The 27,727-nt window shown below is 36.2% G+C and overlaps 1 protein-coding gene across 5 annotated transcripts in view; it reads left to right on the top strand.

Moving 5' to 3' along the window:
* Positions 1-27,727, top strand: part of fam184ab (family with sequence similarity 184 member Ab) — a 110,689-nt gene that overhangs the window by 70,391 nt on the left and 12,571 nt on the right. For all 5 annotated transcript variants that reach the window (XM_079584651.1, XM_079584652.1, XM_079584650.1 and 2 more), the window contains exons 12-15: positions 6,027-6,180; positions 7,470-7,597; positions 19,272-19,456; positions 22,970-23,116. In XM_079584651.1, the coding sequence (XP_079440777.1) occupies positions 6,027-6,180; positions 7,470-7,597; positions 19,272-19,456; positions 22,970-23,116 (614 nt within the window). The remainder of the gene's footprint in view (positions 1-6,026; positions 6,181-7,469; positions 7,598-19,271; positions 19,457-22,969; positions 23,117-27,727) is intronic.

Raw genomic sequence — 27,727 nt, 5'->3', positions numbered from 1 at the left:
AAGTGGGGGTGCTGTAGAATTGTAAATGCAACGTAAATTTTTGTTCATTTACATTTAGTCATTTGTAGCATTTAGTCATTTATTTGTAATAAACACTTTAAGTGGGCTATTTAAAAAGTGTTATTTATATGTTAAATTAATTTTTTTAAAACATACACGCAGAGTATATTGTGTGTGCGTAGAAAGAATTCGTCCGCAGCCGCTCAAAAAAAAAAAAAAACGCAGCGGTTCTACTCCTGACCGCAAGTCCACCGTCAGTGTTGTGTAAGGTAGGCAGATTTTTTGTGTTAATTTCTATTTGCTGTCACTGTGCAGGCTTTTTTATTGTATATGACACTGTAAACAGCCGTTGCATTTCGATTGAAAGCAGTATCAATGTGTTGTTTAAACGAGTGTTGACAAAAGTTAAAAAAAAAAAATAATTGTAGCACCCCCAACCTAAAACTTTCCGCGCTCCTGGATCCATGTGAACGGGGATCGTTTTGAGAACATTGTCATCAGTACGCAAAAAAATTGCATAGGAAAACCTTTTCCATTTTTAGTACACCGTTGTCGTGCAACATACCCTAAAATGTATATATATTTAAATAGTATGAAAGTTATCAAATGTACTGAATGTTACCTTGCTTATTGTGCCCAAGAGTATGATCTATTTAAGTCCACATGTCATTTTGGAACTATGGTTTCAGGAAGTCTTTCAACTATGTCGGTAACAACATAACTTGCAACTGTATTTGGCTAATGATGCTTTTGGGAAACGCACCCCTGTTTAGTTCCTATTTCTATGAAGCCCCTCCCTCCAATGAAAAAGCAATGTGCTCTGTTTGTTTGCCTGGATCAAAGGGCATTGCATTGCGTTACCTCTTACCATAACCACATTTTCCGGGGTGGAAAAAACAGTGTCTTTTGGTGGACATGGTGACAGCAAACTACCAACGCAACTCAATCAGGCCTCACCCCCCTTTTTTTCATATACCTTGAGCGGGAACTATTTAAATGAGGACCGCAACATTACAGCAGAATATTTTGAAGCAGCTGCACTGATGCAAGACTTATTGTAGTCACGCATACAGTCTACAACTAATCTACAGTTGTGAACTACAACAATCACTGTGAAATGTAGGTGTGTGGGCTATTGAGTCACCTGTTGTGTGGCCCCTGAGCTTTCAGTAGTCCTGACCTATGGCGTCATAAAAATCGCTTTCAGTGAAATGAAAACAGATAGCCAGTCTCCAGAACTTTTATGAGGGTGTAAACTGCATTAAGTGCATACCAAAGCTAAATAAATCTAGTTTCAGAAGACACCAGAGAGACGTTTTATATCCTGCCTCCCCTGACCATAAGGCCAGTGGTGAGACATTTCAAAGATCTTATATTGGGTTATAGCCAGCTTTCACTGGTATTGATCACACAGTTTCCCTCTAGTTTATACCTTTCAATACGATCTAAGGGTTTCTAAAAAACATTTTTTTTGTTTTTCATCCTTTAGGTATTTAAGATTATAAAATATATACTATAGCATATAGTGAAATTTTAGAGAACTTACTAGATTACTTCCTCGACAATAATATTTATTTATATGTAAATTTTTTGTTTGTGTTTTTGTTGTTATTAATAGTAATATCAATACTAATTTGCAATGCCACGTTCCCTTTGACGTGTTTTATCATTTAAACCTTTGAAGGTCTAAATGCAGCAAGATTTGGCTTACACTCCTGTACCCCCAGCTGGATGTCTTTTCCCATGCAACGTGTCATTAATGGTCCCATTCCAGCTAAACACCCTCTGGGTCCGCCTGCTACAGTACTCAAGCTATTACTCACGCTATTGGCTGAGCTGGAAAGAGATTGACAGAACTGAGCAGACCACTCTCAATGTTTAGATGGTGCCTGAGTGGCTCAATGTTTTTTACGTTTGGGGGAGATAATCCCATGAATGGCATACAGTCAGTGAACAGTAAACTGAATTGAGAGAATGTATTTTACTTCACCTTTAAACTTATTTCAGTTAGTTGCCAAGGCAATGTTTGAGAATTATTTTAGTTTTTCGACTAATATTTATACTTTATTTTATTTCAGCTTTATTTCAATTAGCAATTTTTTTTTTTATTAAAGGGATAGTTCACTTTAAAATGAAAATTCTGTCATCATATACTCACCCTCAATTTGTTTCAAACCTGTATCAATTTCTTTCTTATGCTGAACACAAAGGAAGATATTTTGAAGAATGTCAGTAACCAAACAGTTAACTGGTCCCATTGACTGCCATAGTATTTTTTTCCTACTATGGAAGTCAATTGGACCAGTTAACTGTTTGGTTACTGACATTCTTCAAAATATTTTCCTTTGTGTTCAGCAGAAGAAAGAAATGAATACATGTTTGAAACAACTTGAGATAACTTGAGTATATGATGACAGAATTTTAGTTTTAGAGTGAACTATCCCTTTAAAGCTTTTAGTTTTAGTTAAGGATATAAACACTGCTCTAATGCACTAGCTCAAGTGGCCTCGATTGGCATTTTGCTTTAATATAGTTATCACTATAAAAGGTTTGCATTTAGTGGGTTGTTTTCTGTATTTCACTGTGTGAGTGGGATTCTCTCATTTATCTGGGAACATTGTAAGTGTGTTGAATCCCAAAATAACTCACTAATTCATGCACAAGATTTATTGGCAGGGAAAGAAGCGAAGTGTAATTTTTACCACTCCAGATTCATTTCCGCATTTGGAATGTGGCATCACTCTCGTAGCACTCGAGAAGGTGAAAATGCCTCTATGACATTAAAGTGGGAAGAGATGTGTGAAAAAACATCACAACTCTGCATGTTTATGTGTGACTGCCGTAGTCATTCAGATGAAAAGCATCCTTCTGTAGATATTTTTTCTCATAAGTGTGTGTTGTTCTGCTCAGGCTGCCGTGTCCATGACAGTTGTCTGAATGACAGAAGTGACCTGACCTTTTCAGATTTACAGAGCCATCGGGATGCATCGAGTCGGCTTACACTAGAGAAAACTGACACTAGCAGTTTGATGCATGATGTTTTTTAGCTAGCAAAAAAATGTGTCAGTAACACACTTGACACAATATGCCGCTTGACTGATTCATTAGTTAATGAGTATAAGCAAAATTGTTTTTGAATATTTTTGGGTAATGTTAGCTAAAACTACTCTTCTGACTGCTGCCTAGCATGAAGTTAGCTGATGTTAGCACATGTAGCTAAGCTAACGGTGAGATAGTAGCACACACAGATATTTGGGTCAAATCAATGCATTAAAATGCTGCCGAAGTAAGCAGCTCACTTTGTTTATAGGAACATAGCTTGGAAAAAATACCTTGAACCTGTGGCATAGCGTTTAGTGCATATGCTTTGCAAATCCCACTCGCAACATCGTATTCCTCCTCCTTCACGACCATTATTTCTTGTCATCTCTCATCTCCTTTATATGAATTTGTGAAAATGACAAAAATAAGCATCAAATAGTGCTTTTTACTTTTGGCAATATGACATCTCAAAGTTTCAGAAATGCCGTTTTTGTTTATTAACAAGTATACAATGTTAAGTATACAATATTGTGAGAAAATTCTATTCATTCAATATTTTCTCTGAAAACATGTCAAAATATCTAACACAATTTTTCTTCTCAAGTACATATATATATATATATATATTTTTTTTTTAAGTGTACTATTTAATTTTTTTGCAATCCTCTCAAGGCCGTATTGATTTAAAAAAGCCATCTTTGACAAAGCCATTAAAGACCATGTGGTATGTTTTTACATGTCTCCGTTCAGCTCCATTGATCTTTCCCATCAGTTGTTTTATTGTGATCTCAGCGTTTAAAACTGCTCAGTTTCCAGAACGGTCCTGCCAACTGGTTTGGTGCAGTCAGTGTTTACTGAAGCAGTTGGTCTAATCTGCGTCCCCTGTCATTCCCTAACCCACTTCCTCTCCCATCCGCACCCACTCTGCTGGAAATCACGGACTCCAGTGTGTTTCAGTGGAGGCAGGTGCCCTGCATTACCCGTCATTACGCCAGTGAATCTCCAGCACTCAAACAGCTTCATTCTCTTAATCTAATTCACGGCGCTTTAATTTGCATTGCTCTGGCTAGACACGAGACGGCAGCCATCCAAGATCCTTAATAAGTTTGCAGAGATGCATAAGTGCCTTCTGATAGAGTAATAATTCCGGTGATTCGCAGTTGTTTGATAAATACGTTAGATTTATGCTCGTGTTTCTGGCTGAGTGCTGCTGTTCTTGTGATGCATATTTTTGCAGGTGCACCTATTGCAATTCTTCATTCACCTTGTTAAAAAAGAACATCTTAAGCCCTATTTGGACGGTAGTTGTTTCTCATTGGGACATCAGGTATTTTCAACATTTACAGGTGATAGTTGACATTTAGTCTGTGATTTTATCATTTTTGAACACTGCAGAGCACTGTACGATAACTGTTTCGCTTTGCTGTGATTTGCATGCATTTTAAAGATACTCTTTTAATTTCTGAAATTCTGGAATATTGTTTACAAGAACAATATTTCATCATGCAACATTTGAAATGGGCCGTTATTGTGAAAGCAACATGCAATACAATTCTAAAATATGTATTATATGCAATTATAAATGAAAAATATAAACCAAGCATCTTTGTTTATCTCTTGAAAAATAAGAGGCTTATTTCTGCAAATTTCTTCATTTTTAAAATGACACATCATTTTGAAATAAAATGCAAGGCCAACAACCATTTTAGCGTGTCTATCGTCCTATTTTTAAACAGAAGATTTAAATAATGAAATAATAAATAGGATATTTTATTTACAGCAGACAATCTTGCGACTGACCACGTGAGTAGTGCATTCTCGGGTTCTTAAAATCCCAAAACTCACTTCTACAACGTGAATAAATCACCATGAATGAGTTTTATCATTTACTTGCCATGCAATTTTACAGACCTCCACATGTGAAACGGTTACCATCCGAATAGGGCTTCAGATTAGTTTGAATTTCTTGCTGGTTTTTACTGGTTAGTTCTGGCCTAGCCAAAACCTGAATGAATCTGGTAAATCAACATTGCTTATGTTCTTTCTGATGATGTTTGTTGAGCAAGTTGCTCTTTTACGGTTTAATCTTAATGGTTCAGGTTCTTGTTGGTTAAACCAGTCAGTTTGTGGTTTCAGTTTGAGCAAACCTATTCTCTTTAAGCAACCAGATTGAGATAGATTAGTATTACGTCGTATTGTGTCATTGTAACATTAGTATAGTTAGCTAACATGATTTTAAATTGTAACATCTAACAGCTTTTTTGTTCTTACTGGTTTGTTGTTCTTCCAAGTGATGTTTTTTGTTGTTGTTATTTTCTTGCTGTAACTGGAACTTCTGAGCATCTGTCCAAAGGTTTAAGCTTACCAAATTTATTCAAATTATCTTTATGCCAATTTTACTTAAGGCAGACGTTTGTACAGTTTGTACAAAGGCCCTGAAGGACAAGGTAATAATTTATTTTTGAAGTGTCTCCTTGTATCTAGTTCCTAAATGTTTTTCTTTCTTTTGTGTGTACCAAATGTGTACCAGCAAAAAATAAAAAAATCTACATGACTTCTCATTTTCTTTGTACATTTTTCCCTGCATACTCAATCTGTCCTGGAAGGGCAACAGATGAAAACAAAAAGTATTACATTTTTAGTAGTCAAATCAATTAATTGCATCTAATTTAAAAGTTTGTAAATTGATCAAATATTTGTTTGTGTGTGTACATTTTATTTATATATATATATATATATATATATATATATAATCTATCTTAAACATATCTTATTTATATATAAACTATATACAAACATACACACACACACACACACTAAAAGTAGTGTATAAGTGTATATATATATATATATATATATCGCGATTAATCCATTTGACAGCACTACTTTTTTCCCTATTGTAACTTGTGTTGATATGAACAAAAGGAGTGTGAGGAGTGATAAACTGATCTGATGAACTGATGTGTGTGTGTGTGTGTGTGTAGGAGCTCGAGGAGCGTCTCCGGCAGCAGCATCACATGGAGCTTCAGACTCTGCGAGAGGCTCACAGGCAGAACATCGAGACTCTGAAACAGCAGTCAGAGCAAGAGCTGCAGACCCTTCGCTTCGAGCTGGAGGACGAGGGCAAGGCCATGCTGGGTAACAGCCACTAATTCACACACATTCTTTTACACACCTGCAGTAAAAACTCTACAGAAACTGTTTTATTATTTACTCTAGTTCAAATGCAATCTTTAGCAATCTTCTGTAGTGTAATTTTGCAAGTGATGAAATCAGATCCATTTGCAGAGACAGTGGAGTCAATATCTGTAATATCTATATAGGTTACCATAGTAATGACTTACATGTCAGCAAAAGAGTAGCTCGCACGATGAAAAAAAGGGCAAAAAGCTGAATATTTTACTACTGCTTATGGAAATTCAAACTGAAATGCATGTTTAGACTTTTCTAAGCTGGCATCAATGATCACGTTGAATCAATGTCAACGATTTCTTTTTTCATTATACAACTCTTTCTCACAAACCATGCACATTTTTCATTTACCGGTACTTATATTTTCACGAGAAGTATTATTTTAAAAACCTGTTTATAAAGAACAGCAACATTGGATGTTTTAAGGTGTTTTTCTATCACTTTATTCTTTTATTTATTTTTTTCCGCTGTTCAAGCTACAAATAACTAAACTGAAATTTAACAAATTTAAATTTAATTAAAAATATGTTACAAGTTTTCTGTGTCCAACTCAAATGGCAAATCTGGAAATATGATGAGGTCCAACATTGCATGATTTTCAAAGTTCAAATGTAAAAAAAAAATCTAAACTGTATTAAAAGTACCTTCAATTTATGCTCATCTTGCAATCAGCTCAAAAACTCAACAAAAATATGCCATATATCTGTCATGATTGAGTTTCTGGATGCTGGGAAAACTAAAATAAGAAATAATTTAGTAAATATTTACATTTTGCATCATTTTGTCAGAAGACTTTTTGGCTGCAGAATCAAGACACAATTAGAAATCAAAATGGTTTCCTTATTCACCCTGTGCCATGTATGTTCATAATTTACCATTTTGTTGGTAATGTTAATAATAGTTTGATTTAAAGTACATTTGTATTTGCTTTGTACACTAAGCAGTGTTGGAACTAGACGTCCAATATAAAATCTGAGTCCTGAGGAGATCTACAGCTCTAATTATAGCTCAATCTCATTGAAATACGGTATAATTGGAAGAAACTGGAAAGCAGCGTAATGAGACAGTGCAGAAAGGAAATTGCAGGTGGGGGAATGAGTGTCACTTCCATTTCCACCTGTGCTTTAGGGAAAGTTGGAGATGAATGATGTTTAATTCAGCTCCAGACAGCAGTTCATCTCCCTGGAATAGTCTTGTTTTTCATCCTCTCTCTCTTTCTCTTGTTCTCCTCTTAGCATCACTGCGTTCAGAGCTGAACCATCTCCACGCATCAGCCATTGAACACATGCGTCAGACGCATCAACAGGAAACAGCGGTTGCCAAACAGGAAGTGGAGAAAGCGTTGGAGCAGAGCAGAGTACAGGTAAGCCTCCACCACAGCAGGGTTATTATATTTCATATAAGTTTACGTTGAGATTTTTTTTGCACACGGTTTATTATTGCGGTGTCATCAATTTTAGATTTACTTGCCTATAAATGTCACATACTAAAAGCTTTATTTGGTTGTTTTACATGTCGGTCAAATGCCCCCATCCTCTAAACTAAAAATAAGAAAGTATACTTTGTCTACTTTTTATGTACTTCTCAGAAATGTACTTAAAATTGCACTTAAGTATACTTGACTTACACTGACAGCAAAATATATTTGGCCTATACTTGTACTCAATCTTTTGATCAAGATAAGCTTAAAAGTATAGTTAAGTATTCTAAGTATACTTGGCTTGTAGTTGTGTGTAATGCCTATTAAAGTACAAATGAAAAACTTAGTTGTATACCCAGTTTACTACAGTTACACTGAAAGTATACTAAAAAGTGTAGTAGTATTGAAAGATTACACATACAAGTATATTTCTAGTACATTGGTATTAGCATACTTACTACATAAAGTATACTTAAAAATATACTTGAACTTTACTAAAGTATACTCTCTTGTTAAAAAAATGTGGGCATTTACGATTAATGATTCATTTCTTTTTAAAAATTAATGATTAATTTATTTATTTTAAATCGTACTTTTCAACAATTGTTCAATACATAAGTCTTTTTTATAATCGTATTTAGTTTTTTCGCATTATAGTACACATTTTTATTTCCTGCTTTTTTTTAAGTAATTATTATTATTTTTAAGTATTGCTAGTTTTCAATCATTTCGATTTAGACTGTGTCCTTGCTTCTCTGTCATGGTATTCCCATCATTCTCCTACTGTCTCCTACAGTCCTATTGTTTCCTAATGGAGACAGTGACTAACAGTAAGTTCAGCAAGTGAATGCCTTTCCAAGAAAGGACAAATCAATAGCGTTCCGCCAACAGTTGGCTGCTATGAAAGAAAAAGGCCTTAATAAATCCTCTTGTCATCTGGCCTCGTGTATAAGAGGACAGTTAAACAAAAGAAACGCTGACAGAATTGTTGGCCAAGCAACTGAAAGGTTGTGCTCCTTGAGTCTTAAATGCAGGCCTCATGGGAAAACGTGTCCATGAAACGCACATACACACAGAATCAAACTGCAATTTGCTTTTGCATCGTGATGGCCCATGATTAGAGTAAATGCCAAAGACAAAAAAAAATTTACCCAAAAAATTTCGATTTCATTCTTTTTTACATAATATTTTCACGTTTAATTCAATGTGCCCACAGGTGAATTTTGTGAGCATGACAATGCTATGTTTCCATCTACCTGTTTTTATGCACATTTTGGGATATTGCAATAAAATAAATAAAAACGCTCGATGGAACGCCAAGATGCGCAAGTTCTAAAAAATGTACAACCAAAAAACTCTTGACTGCCTCAACCGAGGATTTGATTGGATAACTGGACTAACCAGCGGACCAATCACATCGCACAGCATCTCAGATGTTGGTTTGGTCGTTCTGAAATGCCTAGGCCAAAGTCTGTCATCAAAATGATTTAGTATAATGACCTCCCAGAAGCATCTCACATGATTGCGTTCCCGAACTCCAGGCATCCGAACGTATAGAAGATATATAACAGCATTTATTACGTTTCGTCTGCTTTATGATGGAAGAAAAAGTAGCCTCAGTGGCATCCCCGATTGCACCAACTTCCATTCTTATTACATATATTGTGTGCCAATTTCCCAGGAAATGTTACTGTTCGTATCACTGTGTATCAAGTGCTGAGGAAGCCTTCAGAACGGTAAGCGGTAGATCAATCACAACAGACTGGGCCATCTGACCAATCAGAGACGAGTAGGCTCGCGGAAAGGAGAGGTTTAGAGAAACTGAATCTTCGAACTAACCATTTTCAGATTCTTTGATAAATGAGGTGATTTGCAATGTATATTATAAGAAAATGAAAGTGTTTTTGAACTCGGATGCATGTAAACCAGTTGTAGTAGACCTCCAAAACAAAACTAGGAACCTTCAAAATCCCTTAGTACCCCTAGTATTAAGCGATTTTAAAGGTTCCTAGTTTTGTTTTGGAGGTCTACTACAACCGGTTTAATTCTTCTGCTCCTGGGGCTCAAATCTTTATCGTGAGAAGTTGCCTAATGCCCCTCAGACAATAACAGAGGTCAAAGGGCAAATTCAGTGTGATCTTTGCTAAAGAGAGGCTGTAATCTCCGAGAAAACAGCATCAGTGCTGTTGAGCTCTCTCAGGAGTTGAACAAAGTCTGCACTGCTGCCGTCGGGAAGGAATCTATTTTTTGCTAAGCATTCACTAAGCGTTTCTAGCCACAGTGCTTCATACATCATCCAGGAATAACAAATGAGCGTACATGGAAAACACAGATGCACGTTTCTTGGGTCAAACAGTGAATATTTGTGTCTTGTGAGATTAGAATCGTTTCATGTGCATCTACAATCAAACCGTGCATCTGTCTCGGGGACACAGTTGACTTTGTTGTGTTCATGTTTCTGTAATGCCCTCACGTACACTCAGTAACATCCCTGACATCATAAGGCTGGGGGAAAAAAATGCTTAACCTTCCCCCAAGACTACTGCCGATCCCACTAGTTATGACAGCGGAGGCAGACGTGTCGTGAAAGAGCCGTGAGAAACATGGGTTTATGTTTTCATGAGTTGAAATCATTCATTATAACATAAGGTGTAAACATTGCTTTGTCAGGTCTTATAAAATATGTACTGGTTGTGATAGCATCTAAATAAACTGGTTTAATGATTTAACCGGACTTTTATATTTAATTTACTTTCAGTCACGCAAAGGTATTTTATTTATTTTATTTTAAATAAAAAAAAAAGATATGTTTATTTTTTATTTTGATGCACTAGTGAATAGCATAGACAGACAGATAGAAAGATAGATAGATGGATGGATGGATGGATGGATGGATGGATGGATGGATGGATGGATGGATGGATGGATGGATGGATGGATGGATGGATGGATGGATGGATGGATGGATGGACGGACAGATAGATAGATAGATAGATAGATAGATAGATAGATAGATAGATAGATAGATAGATAGATAGATAGATAGATAGATAGATAGATAGATAGATAGATTGATTGATAGATTTGCATCATTTCTTATTTCCATTTATGTTTTTTGAAGTGAAAACTTTTTTCTTTTTTTTAGTTGGCAATATCAACACTGCCCTAAATCATTTACCTCCTTTTTTACAGATGCACATTTCTATTTTAAATGTTTTTATTTTATTTTATTTTTTTATGTTCAATAAGAAATAGCAAACACATTCAGCATATTGACAGGTGTTAAAAGTTTGAAGTTGGTAACAGAGACTGTGGGGGTTTTCAAGAATCACTTTGCTCATACTGCATAACAGAAATTCTCTTCTCCCAAACACTCTCTCCCTTTTTGTCTTATCGTTAATTGTTTCCCAGTGAGAGTCTAGTTTCCATGCCTGGTTTAATGAGCTGTGTAAGATTAGCTGGCCAAAGCCACAATACAAAGAATTGAGTTTTACCACGATAGCGATCGGCACGGCTGCTTCACACCTCATTGTCTCCTGGCAGACTCTTGTGTGTTCGGCTACTGGCTTGAGATCAGTTTCAACCCTTGGCCATTAACATTCGAGTTTCATAACTCGTTTCTGAATCTGACAGCGAGCACCAAGGTCATATATACCTAGTGTGTGGTGTGGGAGCTCTCATGCTTTATGACAGCATTATAAATAGTTTTGTTCATATGCATTAAAGGTGAATAGTACAAACCTAATCATTTCATCCGCATGGTCGTTTGGCAGCTCTGCAAGTGGCCCAACGGCTTCCAGGGGTCTGGTTCCTCTGAACGAGTGCCTGCGTTCACAAGACACAGTATTTATTAAAGCCCGTGCCGCTCAGTGCTTCTAGCGTGAATCTCTTGGCCGATGGATAACCATTAACGCTCTCTTACACGGGTCGCCACTTTTTCTGACAGCGCTGATTTGCACTCAGTAATAAAAATGAGTGTATGAGGAATGAGAGAAAGAGGAATCAAACGCCCCCTGGCAAGGCTTCAGACATCTCGGACTATTCATTGCTTTTGCCTGGCACAATAATGGAATGTATTTGAATTATCTTCATTTGAGTTTTTTTTTTTATTATTCTTTGCAATTTATTTAATTAATCAAACTCCATGTAATTCATTTGATTACAATTTTGAATCAATTGACAGTCCTAGTAAAAAAATTAATTTGTTTTAAGATTGCAAGGCACTTAACAGCATTTGCTCTATTAGAACTGTCATTGACAGTTTAGGTTTCCACCTAAAACAGATCAAGTAAAGTAATAATAAAATAAAAGGTAAGGTTACTATGCATAATTGTCAATAATTGTCTCACAATTGCAACTTTATTTTATGTAAATTCAAACGGATATGGCATCAATTGATTTAATATCTCACAGTATGACTTTATATCTCCCAGTGTGACTTAATATTAAACAGTTATGATACTATTTCTCATAATTATGACTTTTTTTTTCCTCGAGTGATTTAATATCTCACTGTTTTGTGTATTATTCTCATCATAGTTTTTAATCTCATGAAGTGATAATAATGTTGTACAATAATGTGATATTTTTCTCTCACAATTTAACTTAATATTCTCATAATTGAAATGTTATCATTGAATCTAATATATAATATATCTCATAATTGTGACTTTTTATGTTCCAGGGTGACTTTATATCTCACTCTTTTGTCTAACAATAGTGACTTTTTATCTTATGGAGTGATTTATTATTTCACTATATGACTTAATATTGTTTCACAATTATAACATTATATATAACTTTCTCAAAATTATGACTTTTTATCTCCCAGAGTGACTTAATATCTCACAGCTTTGTCTATTTTTCTTGTAATAGTGGTTATTTTTATTTCATGAAGTGATTTAATACTCAATGTGAGTGTTTTAGAGTGTTTAGTGTCTCTTTCATAACATAAATAACTCTTCTCTAATTCAATCATATGAGTGGTTGAAAAACTCTACTACCTTGTGCCACCATGAGCTCTTATCAAGAAACCCACCCACCCCCCACCCCGTCTCTCTAATATGTCCTGTGCTGTTCCCCCCCGGTCGAGAAGCTTTTGATCAGCATAACACTGAACTCCAGCCTCTCTCAGAGCTTTTTTTGGGGGGTGCTATGCCCAGGAGAGCACAACTCCACACATCCTCCCAGACACCTGCTAATCCGCCTCCTCTCAACTGTCTGCATGCCTCTTGGCTTGGGCCAACATTAATGATGCTTATATTATCCTACGCGTTAAAGTACTCCTCCAGGGAGACATTTATAGGTGCCTCTGTCTTTGATGGAAAAGGTTCTAGATGTTAACTTCAGCCCTCGCAAATTATACCCTTTCAACTTCAGGGATAAGAGCCGAAAGAGCTCTTTCTGTACGGTAGAATGAGCGCTGGACTTTTAAAGCCACGTCTCTTTAGGAAAAGGGACACCTGCTGATGTCAGATGACTGTTCGTCCAGGTTTAGCTCTGTCATGACAGGTGTGACATTTTCTGAGGGTCTTTCCAGAGAGGTTTATCGGACCAGAGCTTCAAGGTCAATTTTGACCTGATGCTTGTGCCTCTTATGAACACTGTGTTCTTCCTCACACTCTTCAAACACTGTGTGAGTATGTGCGTTCCCAATCTACAATCAATTATTCAGCTAAAGGTGATTTCATATGCAGTCAGATTATGTAACAATACCCTGCCTTGCATGTGTTTTGACCTCAGTCCAGGCAAATTTCCCATTTAAGAATAAAAGTTACAAATCAAAATTTTAGTATTACAAAAGCAGATTGTTACCATAATGACAAAGCATATATGTAATTTGCATTTTGATTTTGTTGGGTATATTAAAGCAGAATAGAGAACAGAGAAACAATATCATTGGAATCACTTTCAAAATTATTATTTTCAAGCTGATGAACGATAAAAACATTGACATCCAATCAGAATCCATTCTGCTCTAAGAGCTCGAGCTCTTAAAGCAGCAGAGGACAAAACTGCAGCTTGTGCTCAGAATAAACAGAACTGTATCGTCCTCTGGTGTGGGTGCTAGTATAGTTATCTTTATAGTTTTTGTTCTTGGTGTGAACAGTCCTTAAGACTGTGTTTTGACTGTGCAAATTTCATTGTCAGGGCATTGATAAGGTGTCTGGATGGTTGCTAGGTGGCCCAGTTGAAAAGAGTCTACCCTCAAGTCGAGTGTGAGAGAAAGTGAGAGAGAGTGTCGGTCTGAGAGCATGAGCAGGATGAGAACCGGACCGCTGTGTTCTCGAGGCGCTGCTCCTGTGGTCTGCTGGAGTCCCAGTCTTGAGTTAGTGTAAATGAAAATGTCACAGGCAGACCCCCTGACAGCTCTGCTCCAGCACATTTACGTCACACATGCGTGCAGTTAGCGGTCACGGATTAAAGACGGCTTTGTTTTCCCCCAACACACATCTGAGCCTCAGCACATGAGTGTTATAGTCAGGGGTGCACATCATTTTTTTAGTCTGGTTTTGGGAGATGCTGCTTGGTACTCACACTTATCCTACAAGCTGTCGTCATCACTTTCCTCCTCTACTTTCCTCCTCTACTCTCCTCACTATAACACTATTTATTACCATAGACTGATAGACTACCCCCTTGTTTATTACCAAGGGGGTAATCCAGCACCCGGAGAGCGAAGCTCTCGAAGAAAGAGAAATTACCGTATAGACAGGAGGAGAAGCTCATAAAGTCAAGGGAGAAGCCCATAGAGAGTCATAAAGTTGCTCCTGCTGCTAACTCATGGACAGCTAATACTCGCGCTCTCCGTCTCTGTGAGATTCGGAAGGGAATGATTCAGATTTCTCTTGGCACAGCTACTAGAAGACTTACAACCGTCAGACAGGTTCCTCACGTCACATCTACGTCGTCAAGCTCAGTTTGAGCCTGCGCAGTTCGCCCGGCCATCAGGAAGTGAGTGCTTCTAATCGACTTCACTTTTCTCTGTTGATATCTATGAGGTCGCTGTGTCCATTTCTTTTACTGTCTATGTTTATTACACGGCTCTGCGGAATACTTGATTCTGATTGGTCAATAGCGTCATCCAGCGGTATTTTATTCCCAGATAACAACCGCTCAAAACAGTTAACGCAGGCTCATCCGGGTCACTGAAGTCAGAAGCGCTTGGAATGATTTTTCTTCGTGGAAGTTTGGTGAGCTAATAAAGTATTAAAACTCAGTCGAATCAATATTTTGTGTACAGTTATTTAATTATGCCATCCAGTATCGTGGACTCGCTCTCTCGTTTCATACAAACGCAGCTGGTGCCATTTTGCGACGATTGTTTTGTACACTGTTGGATTATAAGATACAAACCGGTACGTTTTTAAAACAGTTTAATCGGAAATCAATATCTCTTATCTCCATAATTATTTATGTGGTGAAATTCTGTGTAAGAAGCGGTATGACCGTATACCGTATCTCTTAAATTTCCGTCTAGTTTGAACTTGCCACGCTGCAACTGCGCTCTCCGCAGAAGCTTTGCGTTTTAAACACCTAATTAAATATTTCAACTCCGATCAATATTCCGTGTCTAATTATTTACTTATGTGGCAAGTAGCCGTGCAATAAGGATAATGTACATTCAGCTGGTTGTTCTCTCAAAATATCTTGTGGGTTATTTTGAGAGAACGACTGGCTGGATGTACATTATCCCTTAAAGGATAATTCCGGTATTTAACACCTTGAGTCTATATTGTAGTTAGTTTTGGATGAACAAGAGTGGTGGACAACATTTTTTTGACAATGGGTCCTCTCTCGAGTTTATTAGTGATGTTAGTTGATGTTCCAGAAACAAAAAGTGTTGCGAAATACAGTTTCTGTCGTGTTTCAAAAAAATGTTGTCCACCACTCTTGTTCATCCAAAACAAACTACAATATAGACTCAAGGTGTTAAATACCGGAATTATCCTTTAATAGTGTATGGTACATTAAGACCGAATGCACGGACCAAATATACTGTCACACGGTTTCCGGTTTCTTTCTCAACTGTTCATTTATAACATAACCGAGAGAATACTTGCCGAGACAGGTCACGATTTTCGTCTCTTCTTTTGTGTTTAAAATTGTTTGAATGCGTAAATTGGCAGGACAAAACACGTCCAAATAAACGTTAAATAAACTTACTGTTGCAGTTAATCCACGAACCACATGCATACCGAACCATGATGCCTTATCCATACGGATCAACTGTGATCTGTTGCACCCCTATTTACAACTAATAATTAATGAACACACTTATCATCATGATAGCTATCTTACCAGACATGCGGAAATATCCTACTCCAGTAAGTAAACGTGTCCTTGTCCCCCAAAATGTTGGTACTCAAAAGCGCTTCCCTCCACATTTTCTGCTGCGCATCGGGTTTTTTTTTACTTCGCTTCTGCGCACCAGTTATGTGTTATATACATAGTTCAGAGATGGTGAGAGACTTACTGAGCTAATACAATGACAGCAGGAAGAGCTGATGTTTTGTTGACATGCGGTTGGTGTAGGGCTCAGTATCTTCTTACTTTTAGGGGGCCAAATTGTCCAGATCTTAACATGTTCATTGTAAGACTACCTCGTGAATCTGATGAGAGAATGCGAAGTATGTACAATGCACTTTTCTCGTCTGTAAATTTATGGTTATTGGATTGCACTGAAGCATAATAGCATTGCCGAGGAAGACATGGGCAGAGCGAGAGAAACAGAGCTTGGCAAAGACTTAGAGTTTTACTATTTGGACAGATTTTCTTAGAAGTGTACGTGCTGTTTTATGCTTCATTCTCAAGATGAACCATCTGTTGTGTTTTGGGGATATTAAGAAATGCTCTTTCAGGGTTTTTCACGGTCATCTGGAATGGTTGTGATATATTTGTAGTTATGTAAGTGAGTATACGTTAGAAATAATTTTTACGCCGGGGATACACACAAATGTTTGTCATTTATTACATTTTCTGCTGACATTGGCATCCTTTATCATATAATTTGGCCCCGGAGGAAGCCCCTCTGGGCCACAGGTTTTCTTTGCCACACACACTGATACCGTTAGTAAGCTAATTGTTGTGTGAAATGATATTTACAGACATTCAAAGTTGGATGAGCAGATTGTAATTTGATTAAGCAAGAGCCATTAACCACATTAAAGCGGAAATTGGCTCAGTTGTATTATCCAGGACGATTTCTTCTACTTCCTGTGAACGAGGCATTTAAAAGTCAAAGTGTCAGTGGAGTGGAAAATTGCCTGAGACAAGCAGCATCTAATTAATCTAACCCGGGTTGTTCTGGAGTCTGACGTATACGGCTGTGTATCAACATCACAGTGTAGAGACTGCCTATGTTACAATCTCTAATGCAGCACACTTTGGTGTAACATTGCTTTTTTTGAAGCATTAGAGGCACAAATGCTTGTTGAAGTGATAACTGTTAAATAAGTTTGATAATTTGATAACAGAACATTAACTTAGTTTTAAATGCAAATGTCTTTTTTCCTAAATAGTTTACCCAAAAATGAAAATTCTGTCATCATTTACTCGCCTTCAAGTTGTTCCAAACATGTATGAGTTTCTTTCTTCTGTTGAACATGAAAGAATATATTTTAAAGAATGGCAAATCAGGAAACAGTTGACGGTATAGCCATTGACTTCCATAGTATTTTTTTCCTACTAAAGTCAATTGTTACCGTCAACTGTTTGATTACCAAAATTATTTAAAATATATTCCTTTGTGTTTAACAGAAGAAAGAAATGTATACATGTTTGGAAAAACATGATGACCACATTTTCATTTTTGGGTGAACTATCTCTTTAAAATGGATTTTGACCTGTCCTATATATTATATTATATTTTATAATATATATATTATAAAATATTTTATTTTATATATTTTATTCTATATTTTATTTTATTTTATTTTGTATTTCTTTCATTCCATGTATTTATTACATTTTATTATGTGTTTATTATGTATTATGTGTTTAATTAATTTCTTGAAATTAACAGCACAAATCTTTTTTTTTTTTTACTGTTCATTTTAAAGAGTTCCGGGCTCTTATTTGTACCCTATTTTTGGAAAGTGCTGTATATAAAGTTTGGTTCATGCATGTATGTGGAAAGTGTCTCGGTTTGTTGGTACAATCAAAAACAATTGCTTATAATGGATGCCATATCGTGGAAAACACCTTTTTAGTATTCTGTAAAATCAGCTTGAATATATTAGTCATTTTGCCTACAGAATGTTTAGCCAATCATAACATATGCCATTTGCACATAGAAATCTTAACAGTAAGTAACAAAACACCCTGGGCCCTATCTTACACCCAGCGCAATTTACTTTGTACACTGACTCATGTATCATTCCTATTTTGCACCCGACTTATAGCAGACTTTTCCTTCCACAGACGCACGTCGGTAAATTAGGGAGTGAACTTGTGCTCGCGGGGCGGTTCAGCGAAAAGAGGAGGCGTGTCCAGCGCAAAAGTTTCCTGGTGCTATTTTGCAGTTTGAGAAAACAATTCCGCCACTGACCAGGAAAAACCTAGTCTAAAGTCAGTGGCGCATTGCGCGTTAGTCATATGTTATTTTAAGGGCGCATGCTTGGCCATTATGCGTGTGAACAACGCGTATACACTTTGATTCTCTAATCTACACAGACGCAGCAGTTTTCATTTTTGCAAATCATACATTATTACAAGAAAAAATATGAACACACGAGGGAAATCATTGTTGTGTCCATGAAGATGTGAAAAAAAATAGGCATAAATCTTGCAATAGTCATTTATCCCGCCGGTATAATAGCAACAGCGCCCGGGATCCGCCCACAAAGTTACTTGTGTTTCGCGTTTGATACTTGCGTTTCAGATCGTTAAAATAGGGCCCCCTGTGTTTAATCGTAAAGGTCAGAGAGAGGGCAAAAAATGGTCACTTAAAAAAAAAAAAAAAACTCTGAGAAATGTATTTGTTTGTTTGTTTGTTTTCTCACTGTGAAATGATGAGTGCTAAGACTGGTGGTATTTTGTTATATTCAGTGTCTAATTCAAAGTCATAAATCTTCTCAGTGCTCTGAGATGTATTTCTGCAATAGTTTCCTCACTCATTTTAAAACCAATTACTCAATTCTTACAGAGCATGTCACCAGAAAAATTATATTTTTTGTCATAAAAAAAAAGTAACTAAGTTGACGAAAGTTGTTTTTCAGTAACTTAAGAACTCAAGGCCCATTAGCTTCTGACGTCCCTCAAGAGATAAAACTGCACTGCTAAAACCTGCATGCAAAGCTGTAGATCTGCTGGCGGCTCCCACCTTTTATTTATTCATAACAAAACTATTCATGTATTGGATAAGGAAGGAGAAACCGAGAGAGGTGCCATCAATATTAGATCCCCACATAGTCTCAAGTGCGAAGTGAAAATAGCATCCGCGGGAACCCCATGTGTGTCTGAGTTCAGATGTTTCTGGAAGAGCCTTCACCACAGATGAAGCCATCACACGATCCACACTCTTACATAACATATCACATCACGGCATTCTCAAGTAAGGACAGTCTTTTGGCTTTTATCGTGGCCTCGGTTGACCTTGAGTGCTCGTGTTTTTCAGGAACGCGAGCTACTGAGTCGCATCTCAGATCTGCAGGATGAGGTCAGCCGCAGGAAGAAGCACATTGCAGATCTGGACCACGAGATCCACACCCTGAACGAGAACATCAGCACTTTGACCAAGGAGCTGGAACTCAAGGGCAAAGAGGTTTTGAAGATCCGTAGCGAGGCCAATCAGCAGATCAGGTGAGTCTTTGATTCGGGATGAGTACATTTCACCTCACGCCTCTATGCATGGGGTCGTCCTTCAGTCTTAAAGTCCCCCTGTAGTCAATAGCCCTCATCAAAATGACATATTTACGCGTATATACAATAGTTAAAAGTTAATAACTAATAAAAGTTAAACCTAGTGCTATAGGTTTAAAGGCTAGATTTGATTTGTTAATGTTTTAACAGGCTTGCAATCCAAAAGAGCCATGCAGATACACCACAGTATAATAATGTGACTAACCTTTGTGGATGCGATTTGTCATCAAATTTGATGTTGTCGATTTGACATGCTAATAAACCCAAATGAAAGAACATATGTGACCCTGGATCACAAAACCAGTCACAGGTCGCACAGGTATATTTGTGGCAATAGCCAACAATACATTGTACGGGTCAAAATTATCGATTTTCCTTTTATGCCAAAAATCATTAGGATATTAAGTAAAGATCATGTTCCATGAAGATATTTAGTAAATTTCCTACCGTAAATATAAAACATTTATTTTTATGAGTGAATGCAGCACAATCACGAACATGAATGGTCAACTTTAAAGGCGATTTTTTCAAAGTTTAGATTTGTTTTGATAAGTTTTGCACCCTCAGATTCCAGATTTTCATATAGTTGTATCTCGGCCAAATATTGTCCTATTCTAACAAACCATACATAAATGGAAAGCTTATTTATTAAATTTTCAGATGATGTATACATCTGAAAAGGTAAAATAAGTCAGGGGTTTTGTGGTCCACGGTCACATGGCACGGTTTCTCCCGTCATGTTTCATGGGACTTTCATTATGACATTTCGGAGTTTACGCACAATATACAGACATACGTAATCAAATTCTATAACAAAGATCCGAAGTCCGAACTACCGCGACACGTAGGGAAATATATACGACGCAGATATTATACAACCATTCAAATAAAACACAAATTCTTTTTTTAATATATATATCAGTACTTAAGGATTAAAGACTTAAGTCGTTTTTTTTAAATATTCAAGAGTCCTTTGGTCGAGTCCGAGTCAAGTCTGAAGTAATTTCAGGTCGAGTCCGAGTCAAGTCTGAAGTCTATTAAAATGTGACTCGAGTGCGACTTGAGTCTGAGTCTCTAACTCGAGTGCCGATCTCTGGTCAGAACCACCAGCGATTTCAAACCATGTATTCGAGACTGTCTTTGGTTCACTGCAGTTTTAGGGAGAAAATACTCAGCAATGGTGTTGACTTCTGAATTTGCACATGTCTTAAATCTTAAATCTTGTTTAATCTTAAAGCATATTAACACCACATATACATATAAACCACTTTAAAAACTTGATTTTCTTAAAAAATAAAGGTTCTTTTTTGGCATCTAAGGTTCCATGAAGAACCATTAATATTAACCGAGCCTTTCCATTCCACTAAAGGTTCTTTATAGTGGAAAAAATGTTCTTTCGATTATTAAAATGGTTATTTTAAGGACTGTTCTATGCAAGGTTCTTTAGGGAACCAAAAAATAGTTATTCTATGGCATTGCTGCAACAACAACAACAAAAAGAAGAAAAAAAAGGAACCTTTATTTTTAGGAGTGGAGACCATTGGCAATCTTTAAACATTTAATGTTACATTCTCCTTTGGTTGTGACAAGAGTCATTGGTGATGATGAAAGAGATGGAAATTCAATGATTTTCAACCAGAATGAAAGAAAAAAGCACACCAGGTTCTCGACTAGAAAGTCAGGATTTGTCTGTCATTTTACTCACGGTTCTTTTGTTGTTGTCAGGCTCTTTTTTGTTTAAAGAAGAAAAAAAAACACAGATTTTTAAAAAGAGAAATCAAAACCTGAACTCGTCTCAGCCATTTTTCTTCAAGGGGTGATCCTAATATTTCACTCTTGTTATTAAGTAAAAAAGGCATTTCATTATACTTAGCAGCTGTTTTGAGATGATGTGATTGTTTAGTAACTCGCATTATAATGCAAGACGGGCTGCCGATCTCATTTCACTTTTAATTATGCAACACTGACATATCCAGGTCCTGAGATAAAAGCGGCAAACAAATTACAGCGCCGTTTCCCAAGGGCGTATCATTTACCGAGAGGAGATCCTGCTTTATTGCGCTTTATGTGAAGCCATCACAGTGTGTGACTGTATTGTAGAGAATGTGTTTTGGAAAAAGTTCTTTAGCAAAGAAATTGCAATATGGAAAATGAGCATGTCCTAAATAAAAATCAATAGTACGTAGCAGGAAGTGTGTTGACTTTTGAAAATGGCCGCTGCTTTCACAGTGCTTTGTAAATGTTATTTACTCAGACTGAACATTTGTATCAGAGAAAAGAAATAAACTCTGAGCTGGATGAAAGTTTAATATAACAGAGGAATCAAAGGAAGTGATCCGTGTGCTAATAAATCACAAACCTGACTGTGCACATTTTCAGTGGACTTGCTTCCATTTTTCTTTAATAAAGAGAATCAAACCGACCAGCTCTGAGATGAACGGCAATATTACAACCTACAACAAATATTTCAAAATCGGATAAAAGACAGTTTACTTTATCTTTTGAGGGAATGAATTGCACTGCAAAATATATTTGCTCAAACAAGTCCTCCAAACAGTTTTAAACATCCTTTAAAAAGTCTACGACAAGTTTATTTTTCTTCCCACTGGCAAATGTAGTGAGATTTATGTTTAAAAAAATAAAAAATATGAATGGGTTATGAAAAATAAGCGCAATTTAAGATATGTTCTCCTAAAGGAAGTCTTAATATCTTTATATAAATTGAATATACAGCACAGTATTAATACTTGTATTCAAAAAGTGGATAAAAAGTGACTGTAAAGAGATTTATAATGTTACAGAATATATCGATTTCAAATAAATGCTGTTGGTTTTGTACTCATCAATTCTAATTGATTCATTAATTCATCAGAATTCTAAAAAAGAAAATCGCGGTATCACGGTTTCCCCAAAAACATTATAGGCAACACTGATAATAATAAGAAATATTTCTTAAAACGTCAAATCAGTATATTATAATTATTTGCAATATAACTGTTTTACTGTATTTTTTTAAACTGTAATGTAAATAAATAAAAACAATTTAAATGTTATTTATATTTAATAGTAAATGTGTCTTTTATTGATGTTTAGATATGTTACTGGAAACCAAGACGCAAATATAGAATTATAGATTAAGAAAATTATTTTTTTATCTTGTAGTCTTTCAATAAACGTATGAATCTGAATCTAGTCTGCAACAATGGTACAAATTCAAACTATATTTTAGACTTCTAATCAGTGACAATAAAATGTATTTAATTAACAATATAATGTATTGTTGTCTTCATTATGAGTTTCATAATGAGACTCTTTAAGACAAAGACAAAGAAAATGATTGACACTTTTACTTCCAAAACCTTCCTGTTGTGTGTATAAAAGTGATGTAATTCAGGCCTGCAGCTGCAACGCTGTGGGGGAGTGTGTCATGTGTGTATATGTGTGTGTTCTCAGAGCTCATGAGCAGGACCTGTGTAAGAAACATGAGCGGGAGATGGCCGAGCTGAACGCTCTCCACCACAGAGAAACACAGAACATGCTGTCGGACTTCAACAAGGCCCAGGAACTGCTGAAGGACAAGATCCAAGCCCTGCAGATCCTGTGAGTGGATGTTTGTATCTAATATACAGTATGTGTATTTTTGGGCATGGAAGTTCTGTAATTTCTGTTTTGACTGGTTGCTTGGTGACAGATTCTATGAAGGGAGAAAGACAAGATATCTCGAAATATATCTAGCGAAAACGGAGAGCAGAACAGATGACCCTGTCAGGACAGTTCAGATAAGACAAGCAAATGCCTTTAGCTACAAAACATGCTTTTTAAAACAAGTTTTTATCTTGTGGTCTGAGAAGGGTCACAGTGCAAACACTCTTAAAAAGTAAAGGTTCCAAAGGGAGGTTTTTGCTGGGATATCATAGAAGAAGAATTTTTGGTTCCCCAAAGAACCATTCAGTGATCAGTTCTTAAAGGAACAGTATATAAGTTTCGCCGCTAGATGTCGCTTATTCAAAACAATAACAAAGAAGACGTAGCTTCATGACTGAATGAGCATGGAATCATGGGAGTTGTTGTCTTCACCTCCACAGCCGATGGAAATCAATCTGACTGGCAGAAATAATGTTCATTTATGAGCTAATTTTTGTTTTAATTAACGTTTCTGTGAAGCAGGCAGGGCAGAGAGCCTGGGACATTTTACGTTGCTGTTTTTATTCTGCTTATTATGTGTGTTTATTTTACGATTATAGTTACGTTTAATGTCCGCCTCCTCCTTGTCTGAACTTGAAGGTTGTTGAATTGTTGCCACTTTGATTCCATTGTTTGCACTAAGAATGACAACGATATCGGATGCAGAGTTTAAATGATAAAAACGATTTTATGAATTTGAGTCTCAAAGACAGCCCCGTGTGTGTGCGTGCGTGTGTGTGTGTGTGTGTGTGTGTGTGTGTGTAATATAAATATAGAAAGTTGGCAGGGTTGTAGGAGAACTCTTTGACTGTAGATATTGTTGTCAGAGTTGACCTAATTTAGGTGTACTGGTACTTGAACAAGACAAGAGCACCAACAAATCCAGCTATTAAACTGCTTGCCTTGTGGTAAAAATAGTTCATCTGACTCCCTGAATGCGCTCAGTGTTATCAATTCCGAATTATAATGAATAACTTACATTCTGGAAATGTGTTTAATGACATGGAAAGGCCCTACACCATACAAAATACAAGGAAAAGATAGATTTGAATTCAACAAAGACAGCATTCCTCATGCAAAATATCTGAGCTTCATTTAAATTCAAGTGTTTTTAATTGATAATTCATGTTTGTGAGACAACGGCTATGAAGGACTGATCTTAAAGAAATAGTTCACCCAAAAAGGAAGATTCTTTTTTTTTTTTATCAAATTTTTCTTTATTTTTCATTTAGAGGAAAACATACAGACATGCTTCACAGAAATAGAATATAAATGTCTATATACATCCATTTACATACATGTCTATATATAAGCATATATAATGAAGCATAATTAACATAAAAAATAAAAAGAAACAAAATAAAAGAAAAAGAAAAAAAAGAAAAATAATAATAATAATTATTTAAATTTAAAAAATATATATATATATACATATAAATATAAATAAATAAAATCCCATGTGGAACCCACCCGCCCCTTGGATCCAGATCCCCATATCTCACTCGCAGATTAAATCTAAAGCCCACGGAGAGTGGTCAGCAAAGAGTGCCAAGCCTCTATTGCTGACTCTTTGCAAAAAGGAAGATTCTATCATTTTTTAATTTCTATATTTGCTGCTTTTTTTATTTTAATGCAGACAGAAGCGCCATTACACCATAAAGGTTGTCCAGATGAGCTGTATTCCAGGTATTCTAAAATCATATGTGAGATTTAAACAAATTTAAGCCATTATTAAATGCCAAATGTTAATAGTTGGCATCTGTCTATTTGGTTTCTTATCCTGATGTATCAAGTTAGAAGATATTGAAGCACAAATTAGTCAATTTCAGTCTGATCTTCAGAATCAAAATTGTTCAAATCTTTATGATCCTATCCCATATTGAATCCTCTTAGCGATTCTTTTGGTACTTAATAAATAAATAAAATATGAATAGAATAAATATTTTGGAAAACAAAATTAAATTTCACTGCCAAAATGGGATAATTTGAATAAGTAATTTTAAAATCTTCTTGATTAACAAAAAAAAAAAAAAAAAAAAAGAATTCATTAGAGTCATTTGTTCAGAAATGAACAGTAACTAAATAAAGATAGTGACAAAATATATTTTTTCAAACTATTCCTCCAAACTGTTTTAAACATCTTAAAAAAAATAATAATAGGCAAATAGTTTAATATGATATAGTGAGATTCATGTCTAAAACCTAAAGTCTAAAGTCTTACTACACTGGTGGCTGAATATGTATAGCTATCAGATGACTTAGAAGACTTGGATATATTTTGCACAGATCATTTGGACTACTTTTATGCTATTTTAATGATTTATTTTTGTCTCTCTCTCTCTTTTTGGTCATTTTTGGAGCTTGACAGCTCCGTTCCCTTGCATTGTGTATAAGATCTCCTGTTGGGTTCCTTAAAAGAAAATCACTCATAGACGTTTTCTAATGACACGACTGAGTAAAGGATTTGAAGACTAACTATTCCTTTAAATGATGCTTTGAACGTTTGCCTGGTGCAAGTATTTTTAGTGTGAGAAGCAGTCAATCTGTGACTGAACAGAATGGGGTCTTGTGTGAAGCAGTCAGAACGTGTATCTCTCAGCGTTTCCTAAGCGTGCCATCTCCAGGTGTCCCTGAAGAGTAGAGATACACTGCCAGCTAATTAAACATTACACAAACCTATTGAGATGACAGTCCTGTCCTCTGTGTAATTAATTATTATGACGGCTGAGTTTCCCCAAACCGAGTCCTCCAACTAGTTTTCAATTTTAACCTATTTAAGCCTCATGAATATTAAATGTGTGCAGTGACCCTCATGCGCGGCGCATGGGCTTCACTACTCAGGCTGCATGCACTGGGCGTTGCTGCTGCCGTTTTAAATGAAAAATAGGCTTTAATAACTTTATTTACTCAGAAAGGCTAATTTACTGAACTGCTATTATGAGTCTGTACACAGTAAATGTATAGTTTTAATTTTATAAAGTTTTGGTTTAGTTATTTATTGATAAGCAGATACGTAGATACCCTATAGTGAAAAAAAATATATATTGCTTGTTGAGACTTACTGATATAAATATAATTAAACTTTATTTGGCATAATACTTTATTGCACAATGAACATTTCTTAATATGAACCCTAAAATGTGTTGTAATATCACTCAGGGTATTTATATTGAGTACATAAATAATGTAAATGTATTTGCTGTAGCATAAAATAAATATTTTGGATGGATGGATGGATGGATGGATATACAGATAGACTGATGGATGGATGGATGGATGGATGGATGGATGGATATACAGATAGACTGATGGATGGATGGATGGATGGATGGATATATAGATAGATGAACAGATGGATGGATGGATGGATGGATGGATGGATGGATGAACAGATGGATGGATGGATGGATGGATGGATGGATGGATGGATGGATGGATGGATGGATGGATGGATGGATGGATGGATATATAGATAGATGAACAGATGGATGGATGGATGGATGGATGGATGGATGGATGGATGGATGGATGGATATATAGATAGATGAACAGATGGATGGATGGATGGATATATAGATAGATGAACAGATGGATGGATGGATGGATATATAGATAGATGAACAGATGGATGGATGGATGGATGGATATATAGATAGATGAACAGATGGATGGATGGATGGATATATAGATAGATGAACAGATGGATGGATGGATGGATGGATGGATGGATGGATGGATGGATATATAGATAGATGAACAGATGGATGGATGGATGGATGGATGGATGAATGGATGAATGGATGAATGGATGGATGGATGGATGGATGGATAGATATACAGATATATATATGATGGATAGATGGATGGATATACAGATAGACTGATGAATGGATGGATATTTAGGTGAACGGATAGATAGGATGGATGGATGAACTGATGGACAGATGGATGGAAGGATGGATGATATATAGATAGACGAACAGATAGATAGGATGGATGGATGAACTGATGGATGGATGGATGGATGGATGAACTGGTGGACAGATGGATGGATGAGGATGAACAGATGGATTGACTGATGGATTGATACAGATAGATGGAAGGATGGATATAGATAGATAAATTGATAGATTTGATGGATGGATGGATGATGGATGGATTGACTGATGGACTGATTTGTAAAGTTGCAAAGTCATAAAGTCACCATTACAAGTAGTTGTAAAGTCCTTAGGGAAGGTTTCATATGAAAACAGCCACCAATCTTAACACTGTATACCTCTGGGAAGAGTCACATTGCATTTCATTAAAGATTCAGCAAACAGTTTGAAACATCCTTCAAAGATGCAGAAACACAGAGATATTGATTCTCAACGACACTTATAATCAGAGAATCCCTGATGAAAGAATGATTGAGCGACGCGTATTCAAAAGTTCTGATGATTTTAACTGTCACACTAATCCAATGAGAAGTAGAGAAAATGAAGTGTAGATGCCAATATCATCATGAGGATCTGATCAATGGTGTTT

The sequence above is a fragment of the Phoxinus phoxinus genome, assembly GCF_949152265.1.
Source record: "Phoxinus phoxinus genome assembly, chromosome: 16".
NCBI lineage: Eukaryota > Metazoa > Chordata > Actinopteri > Cypriniformes > Leuciscidae > Phoxinus > Phoxinus phoxinus.
The sequence above is the reverse complement of the archived record's forward strand: the minus strand, read 5'-3'. Positions and strand labels throughout refer to the sequence as shown.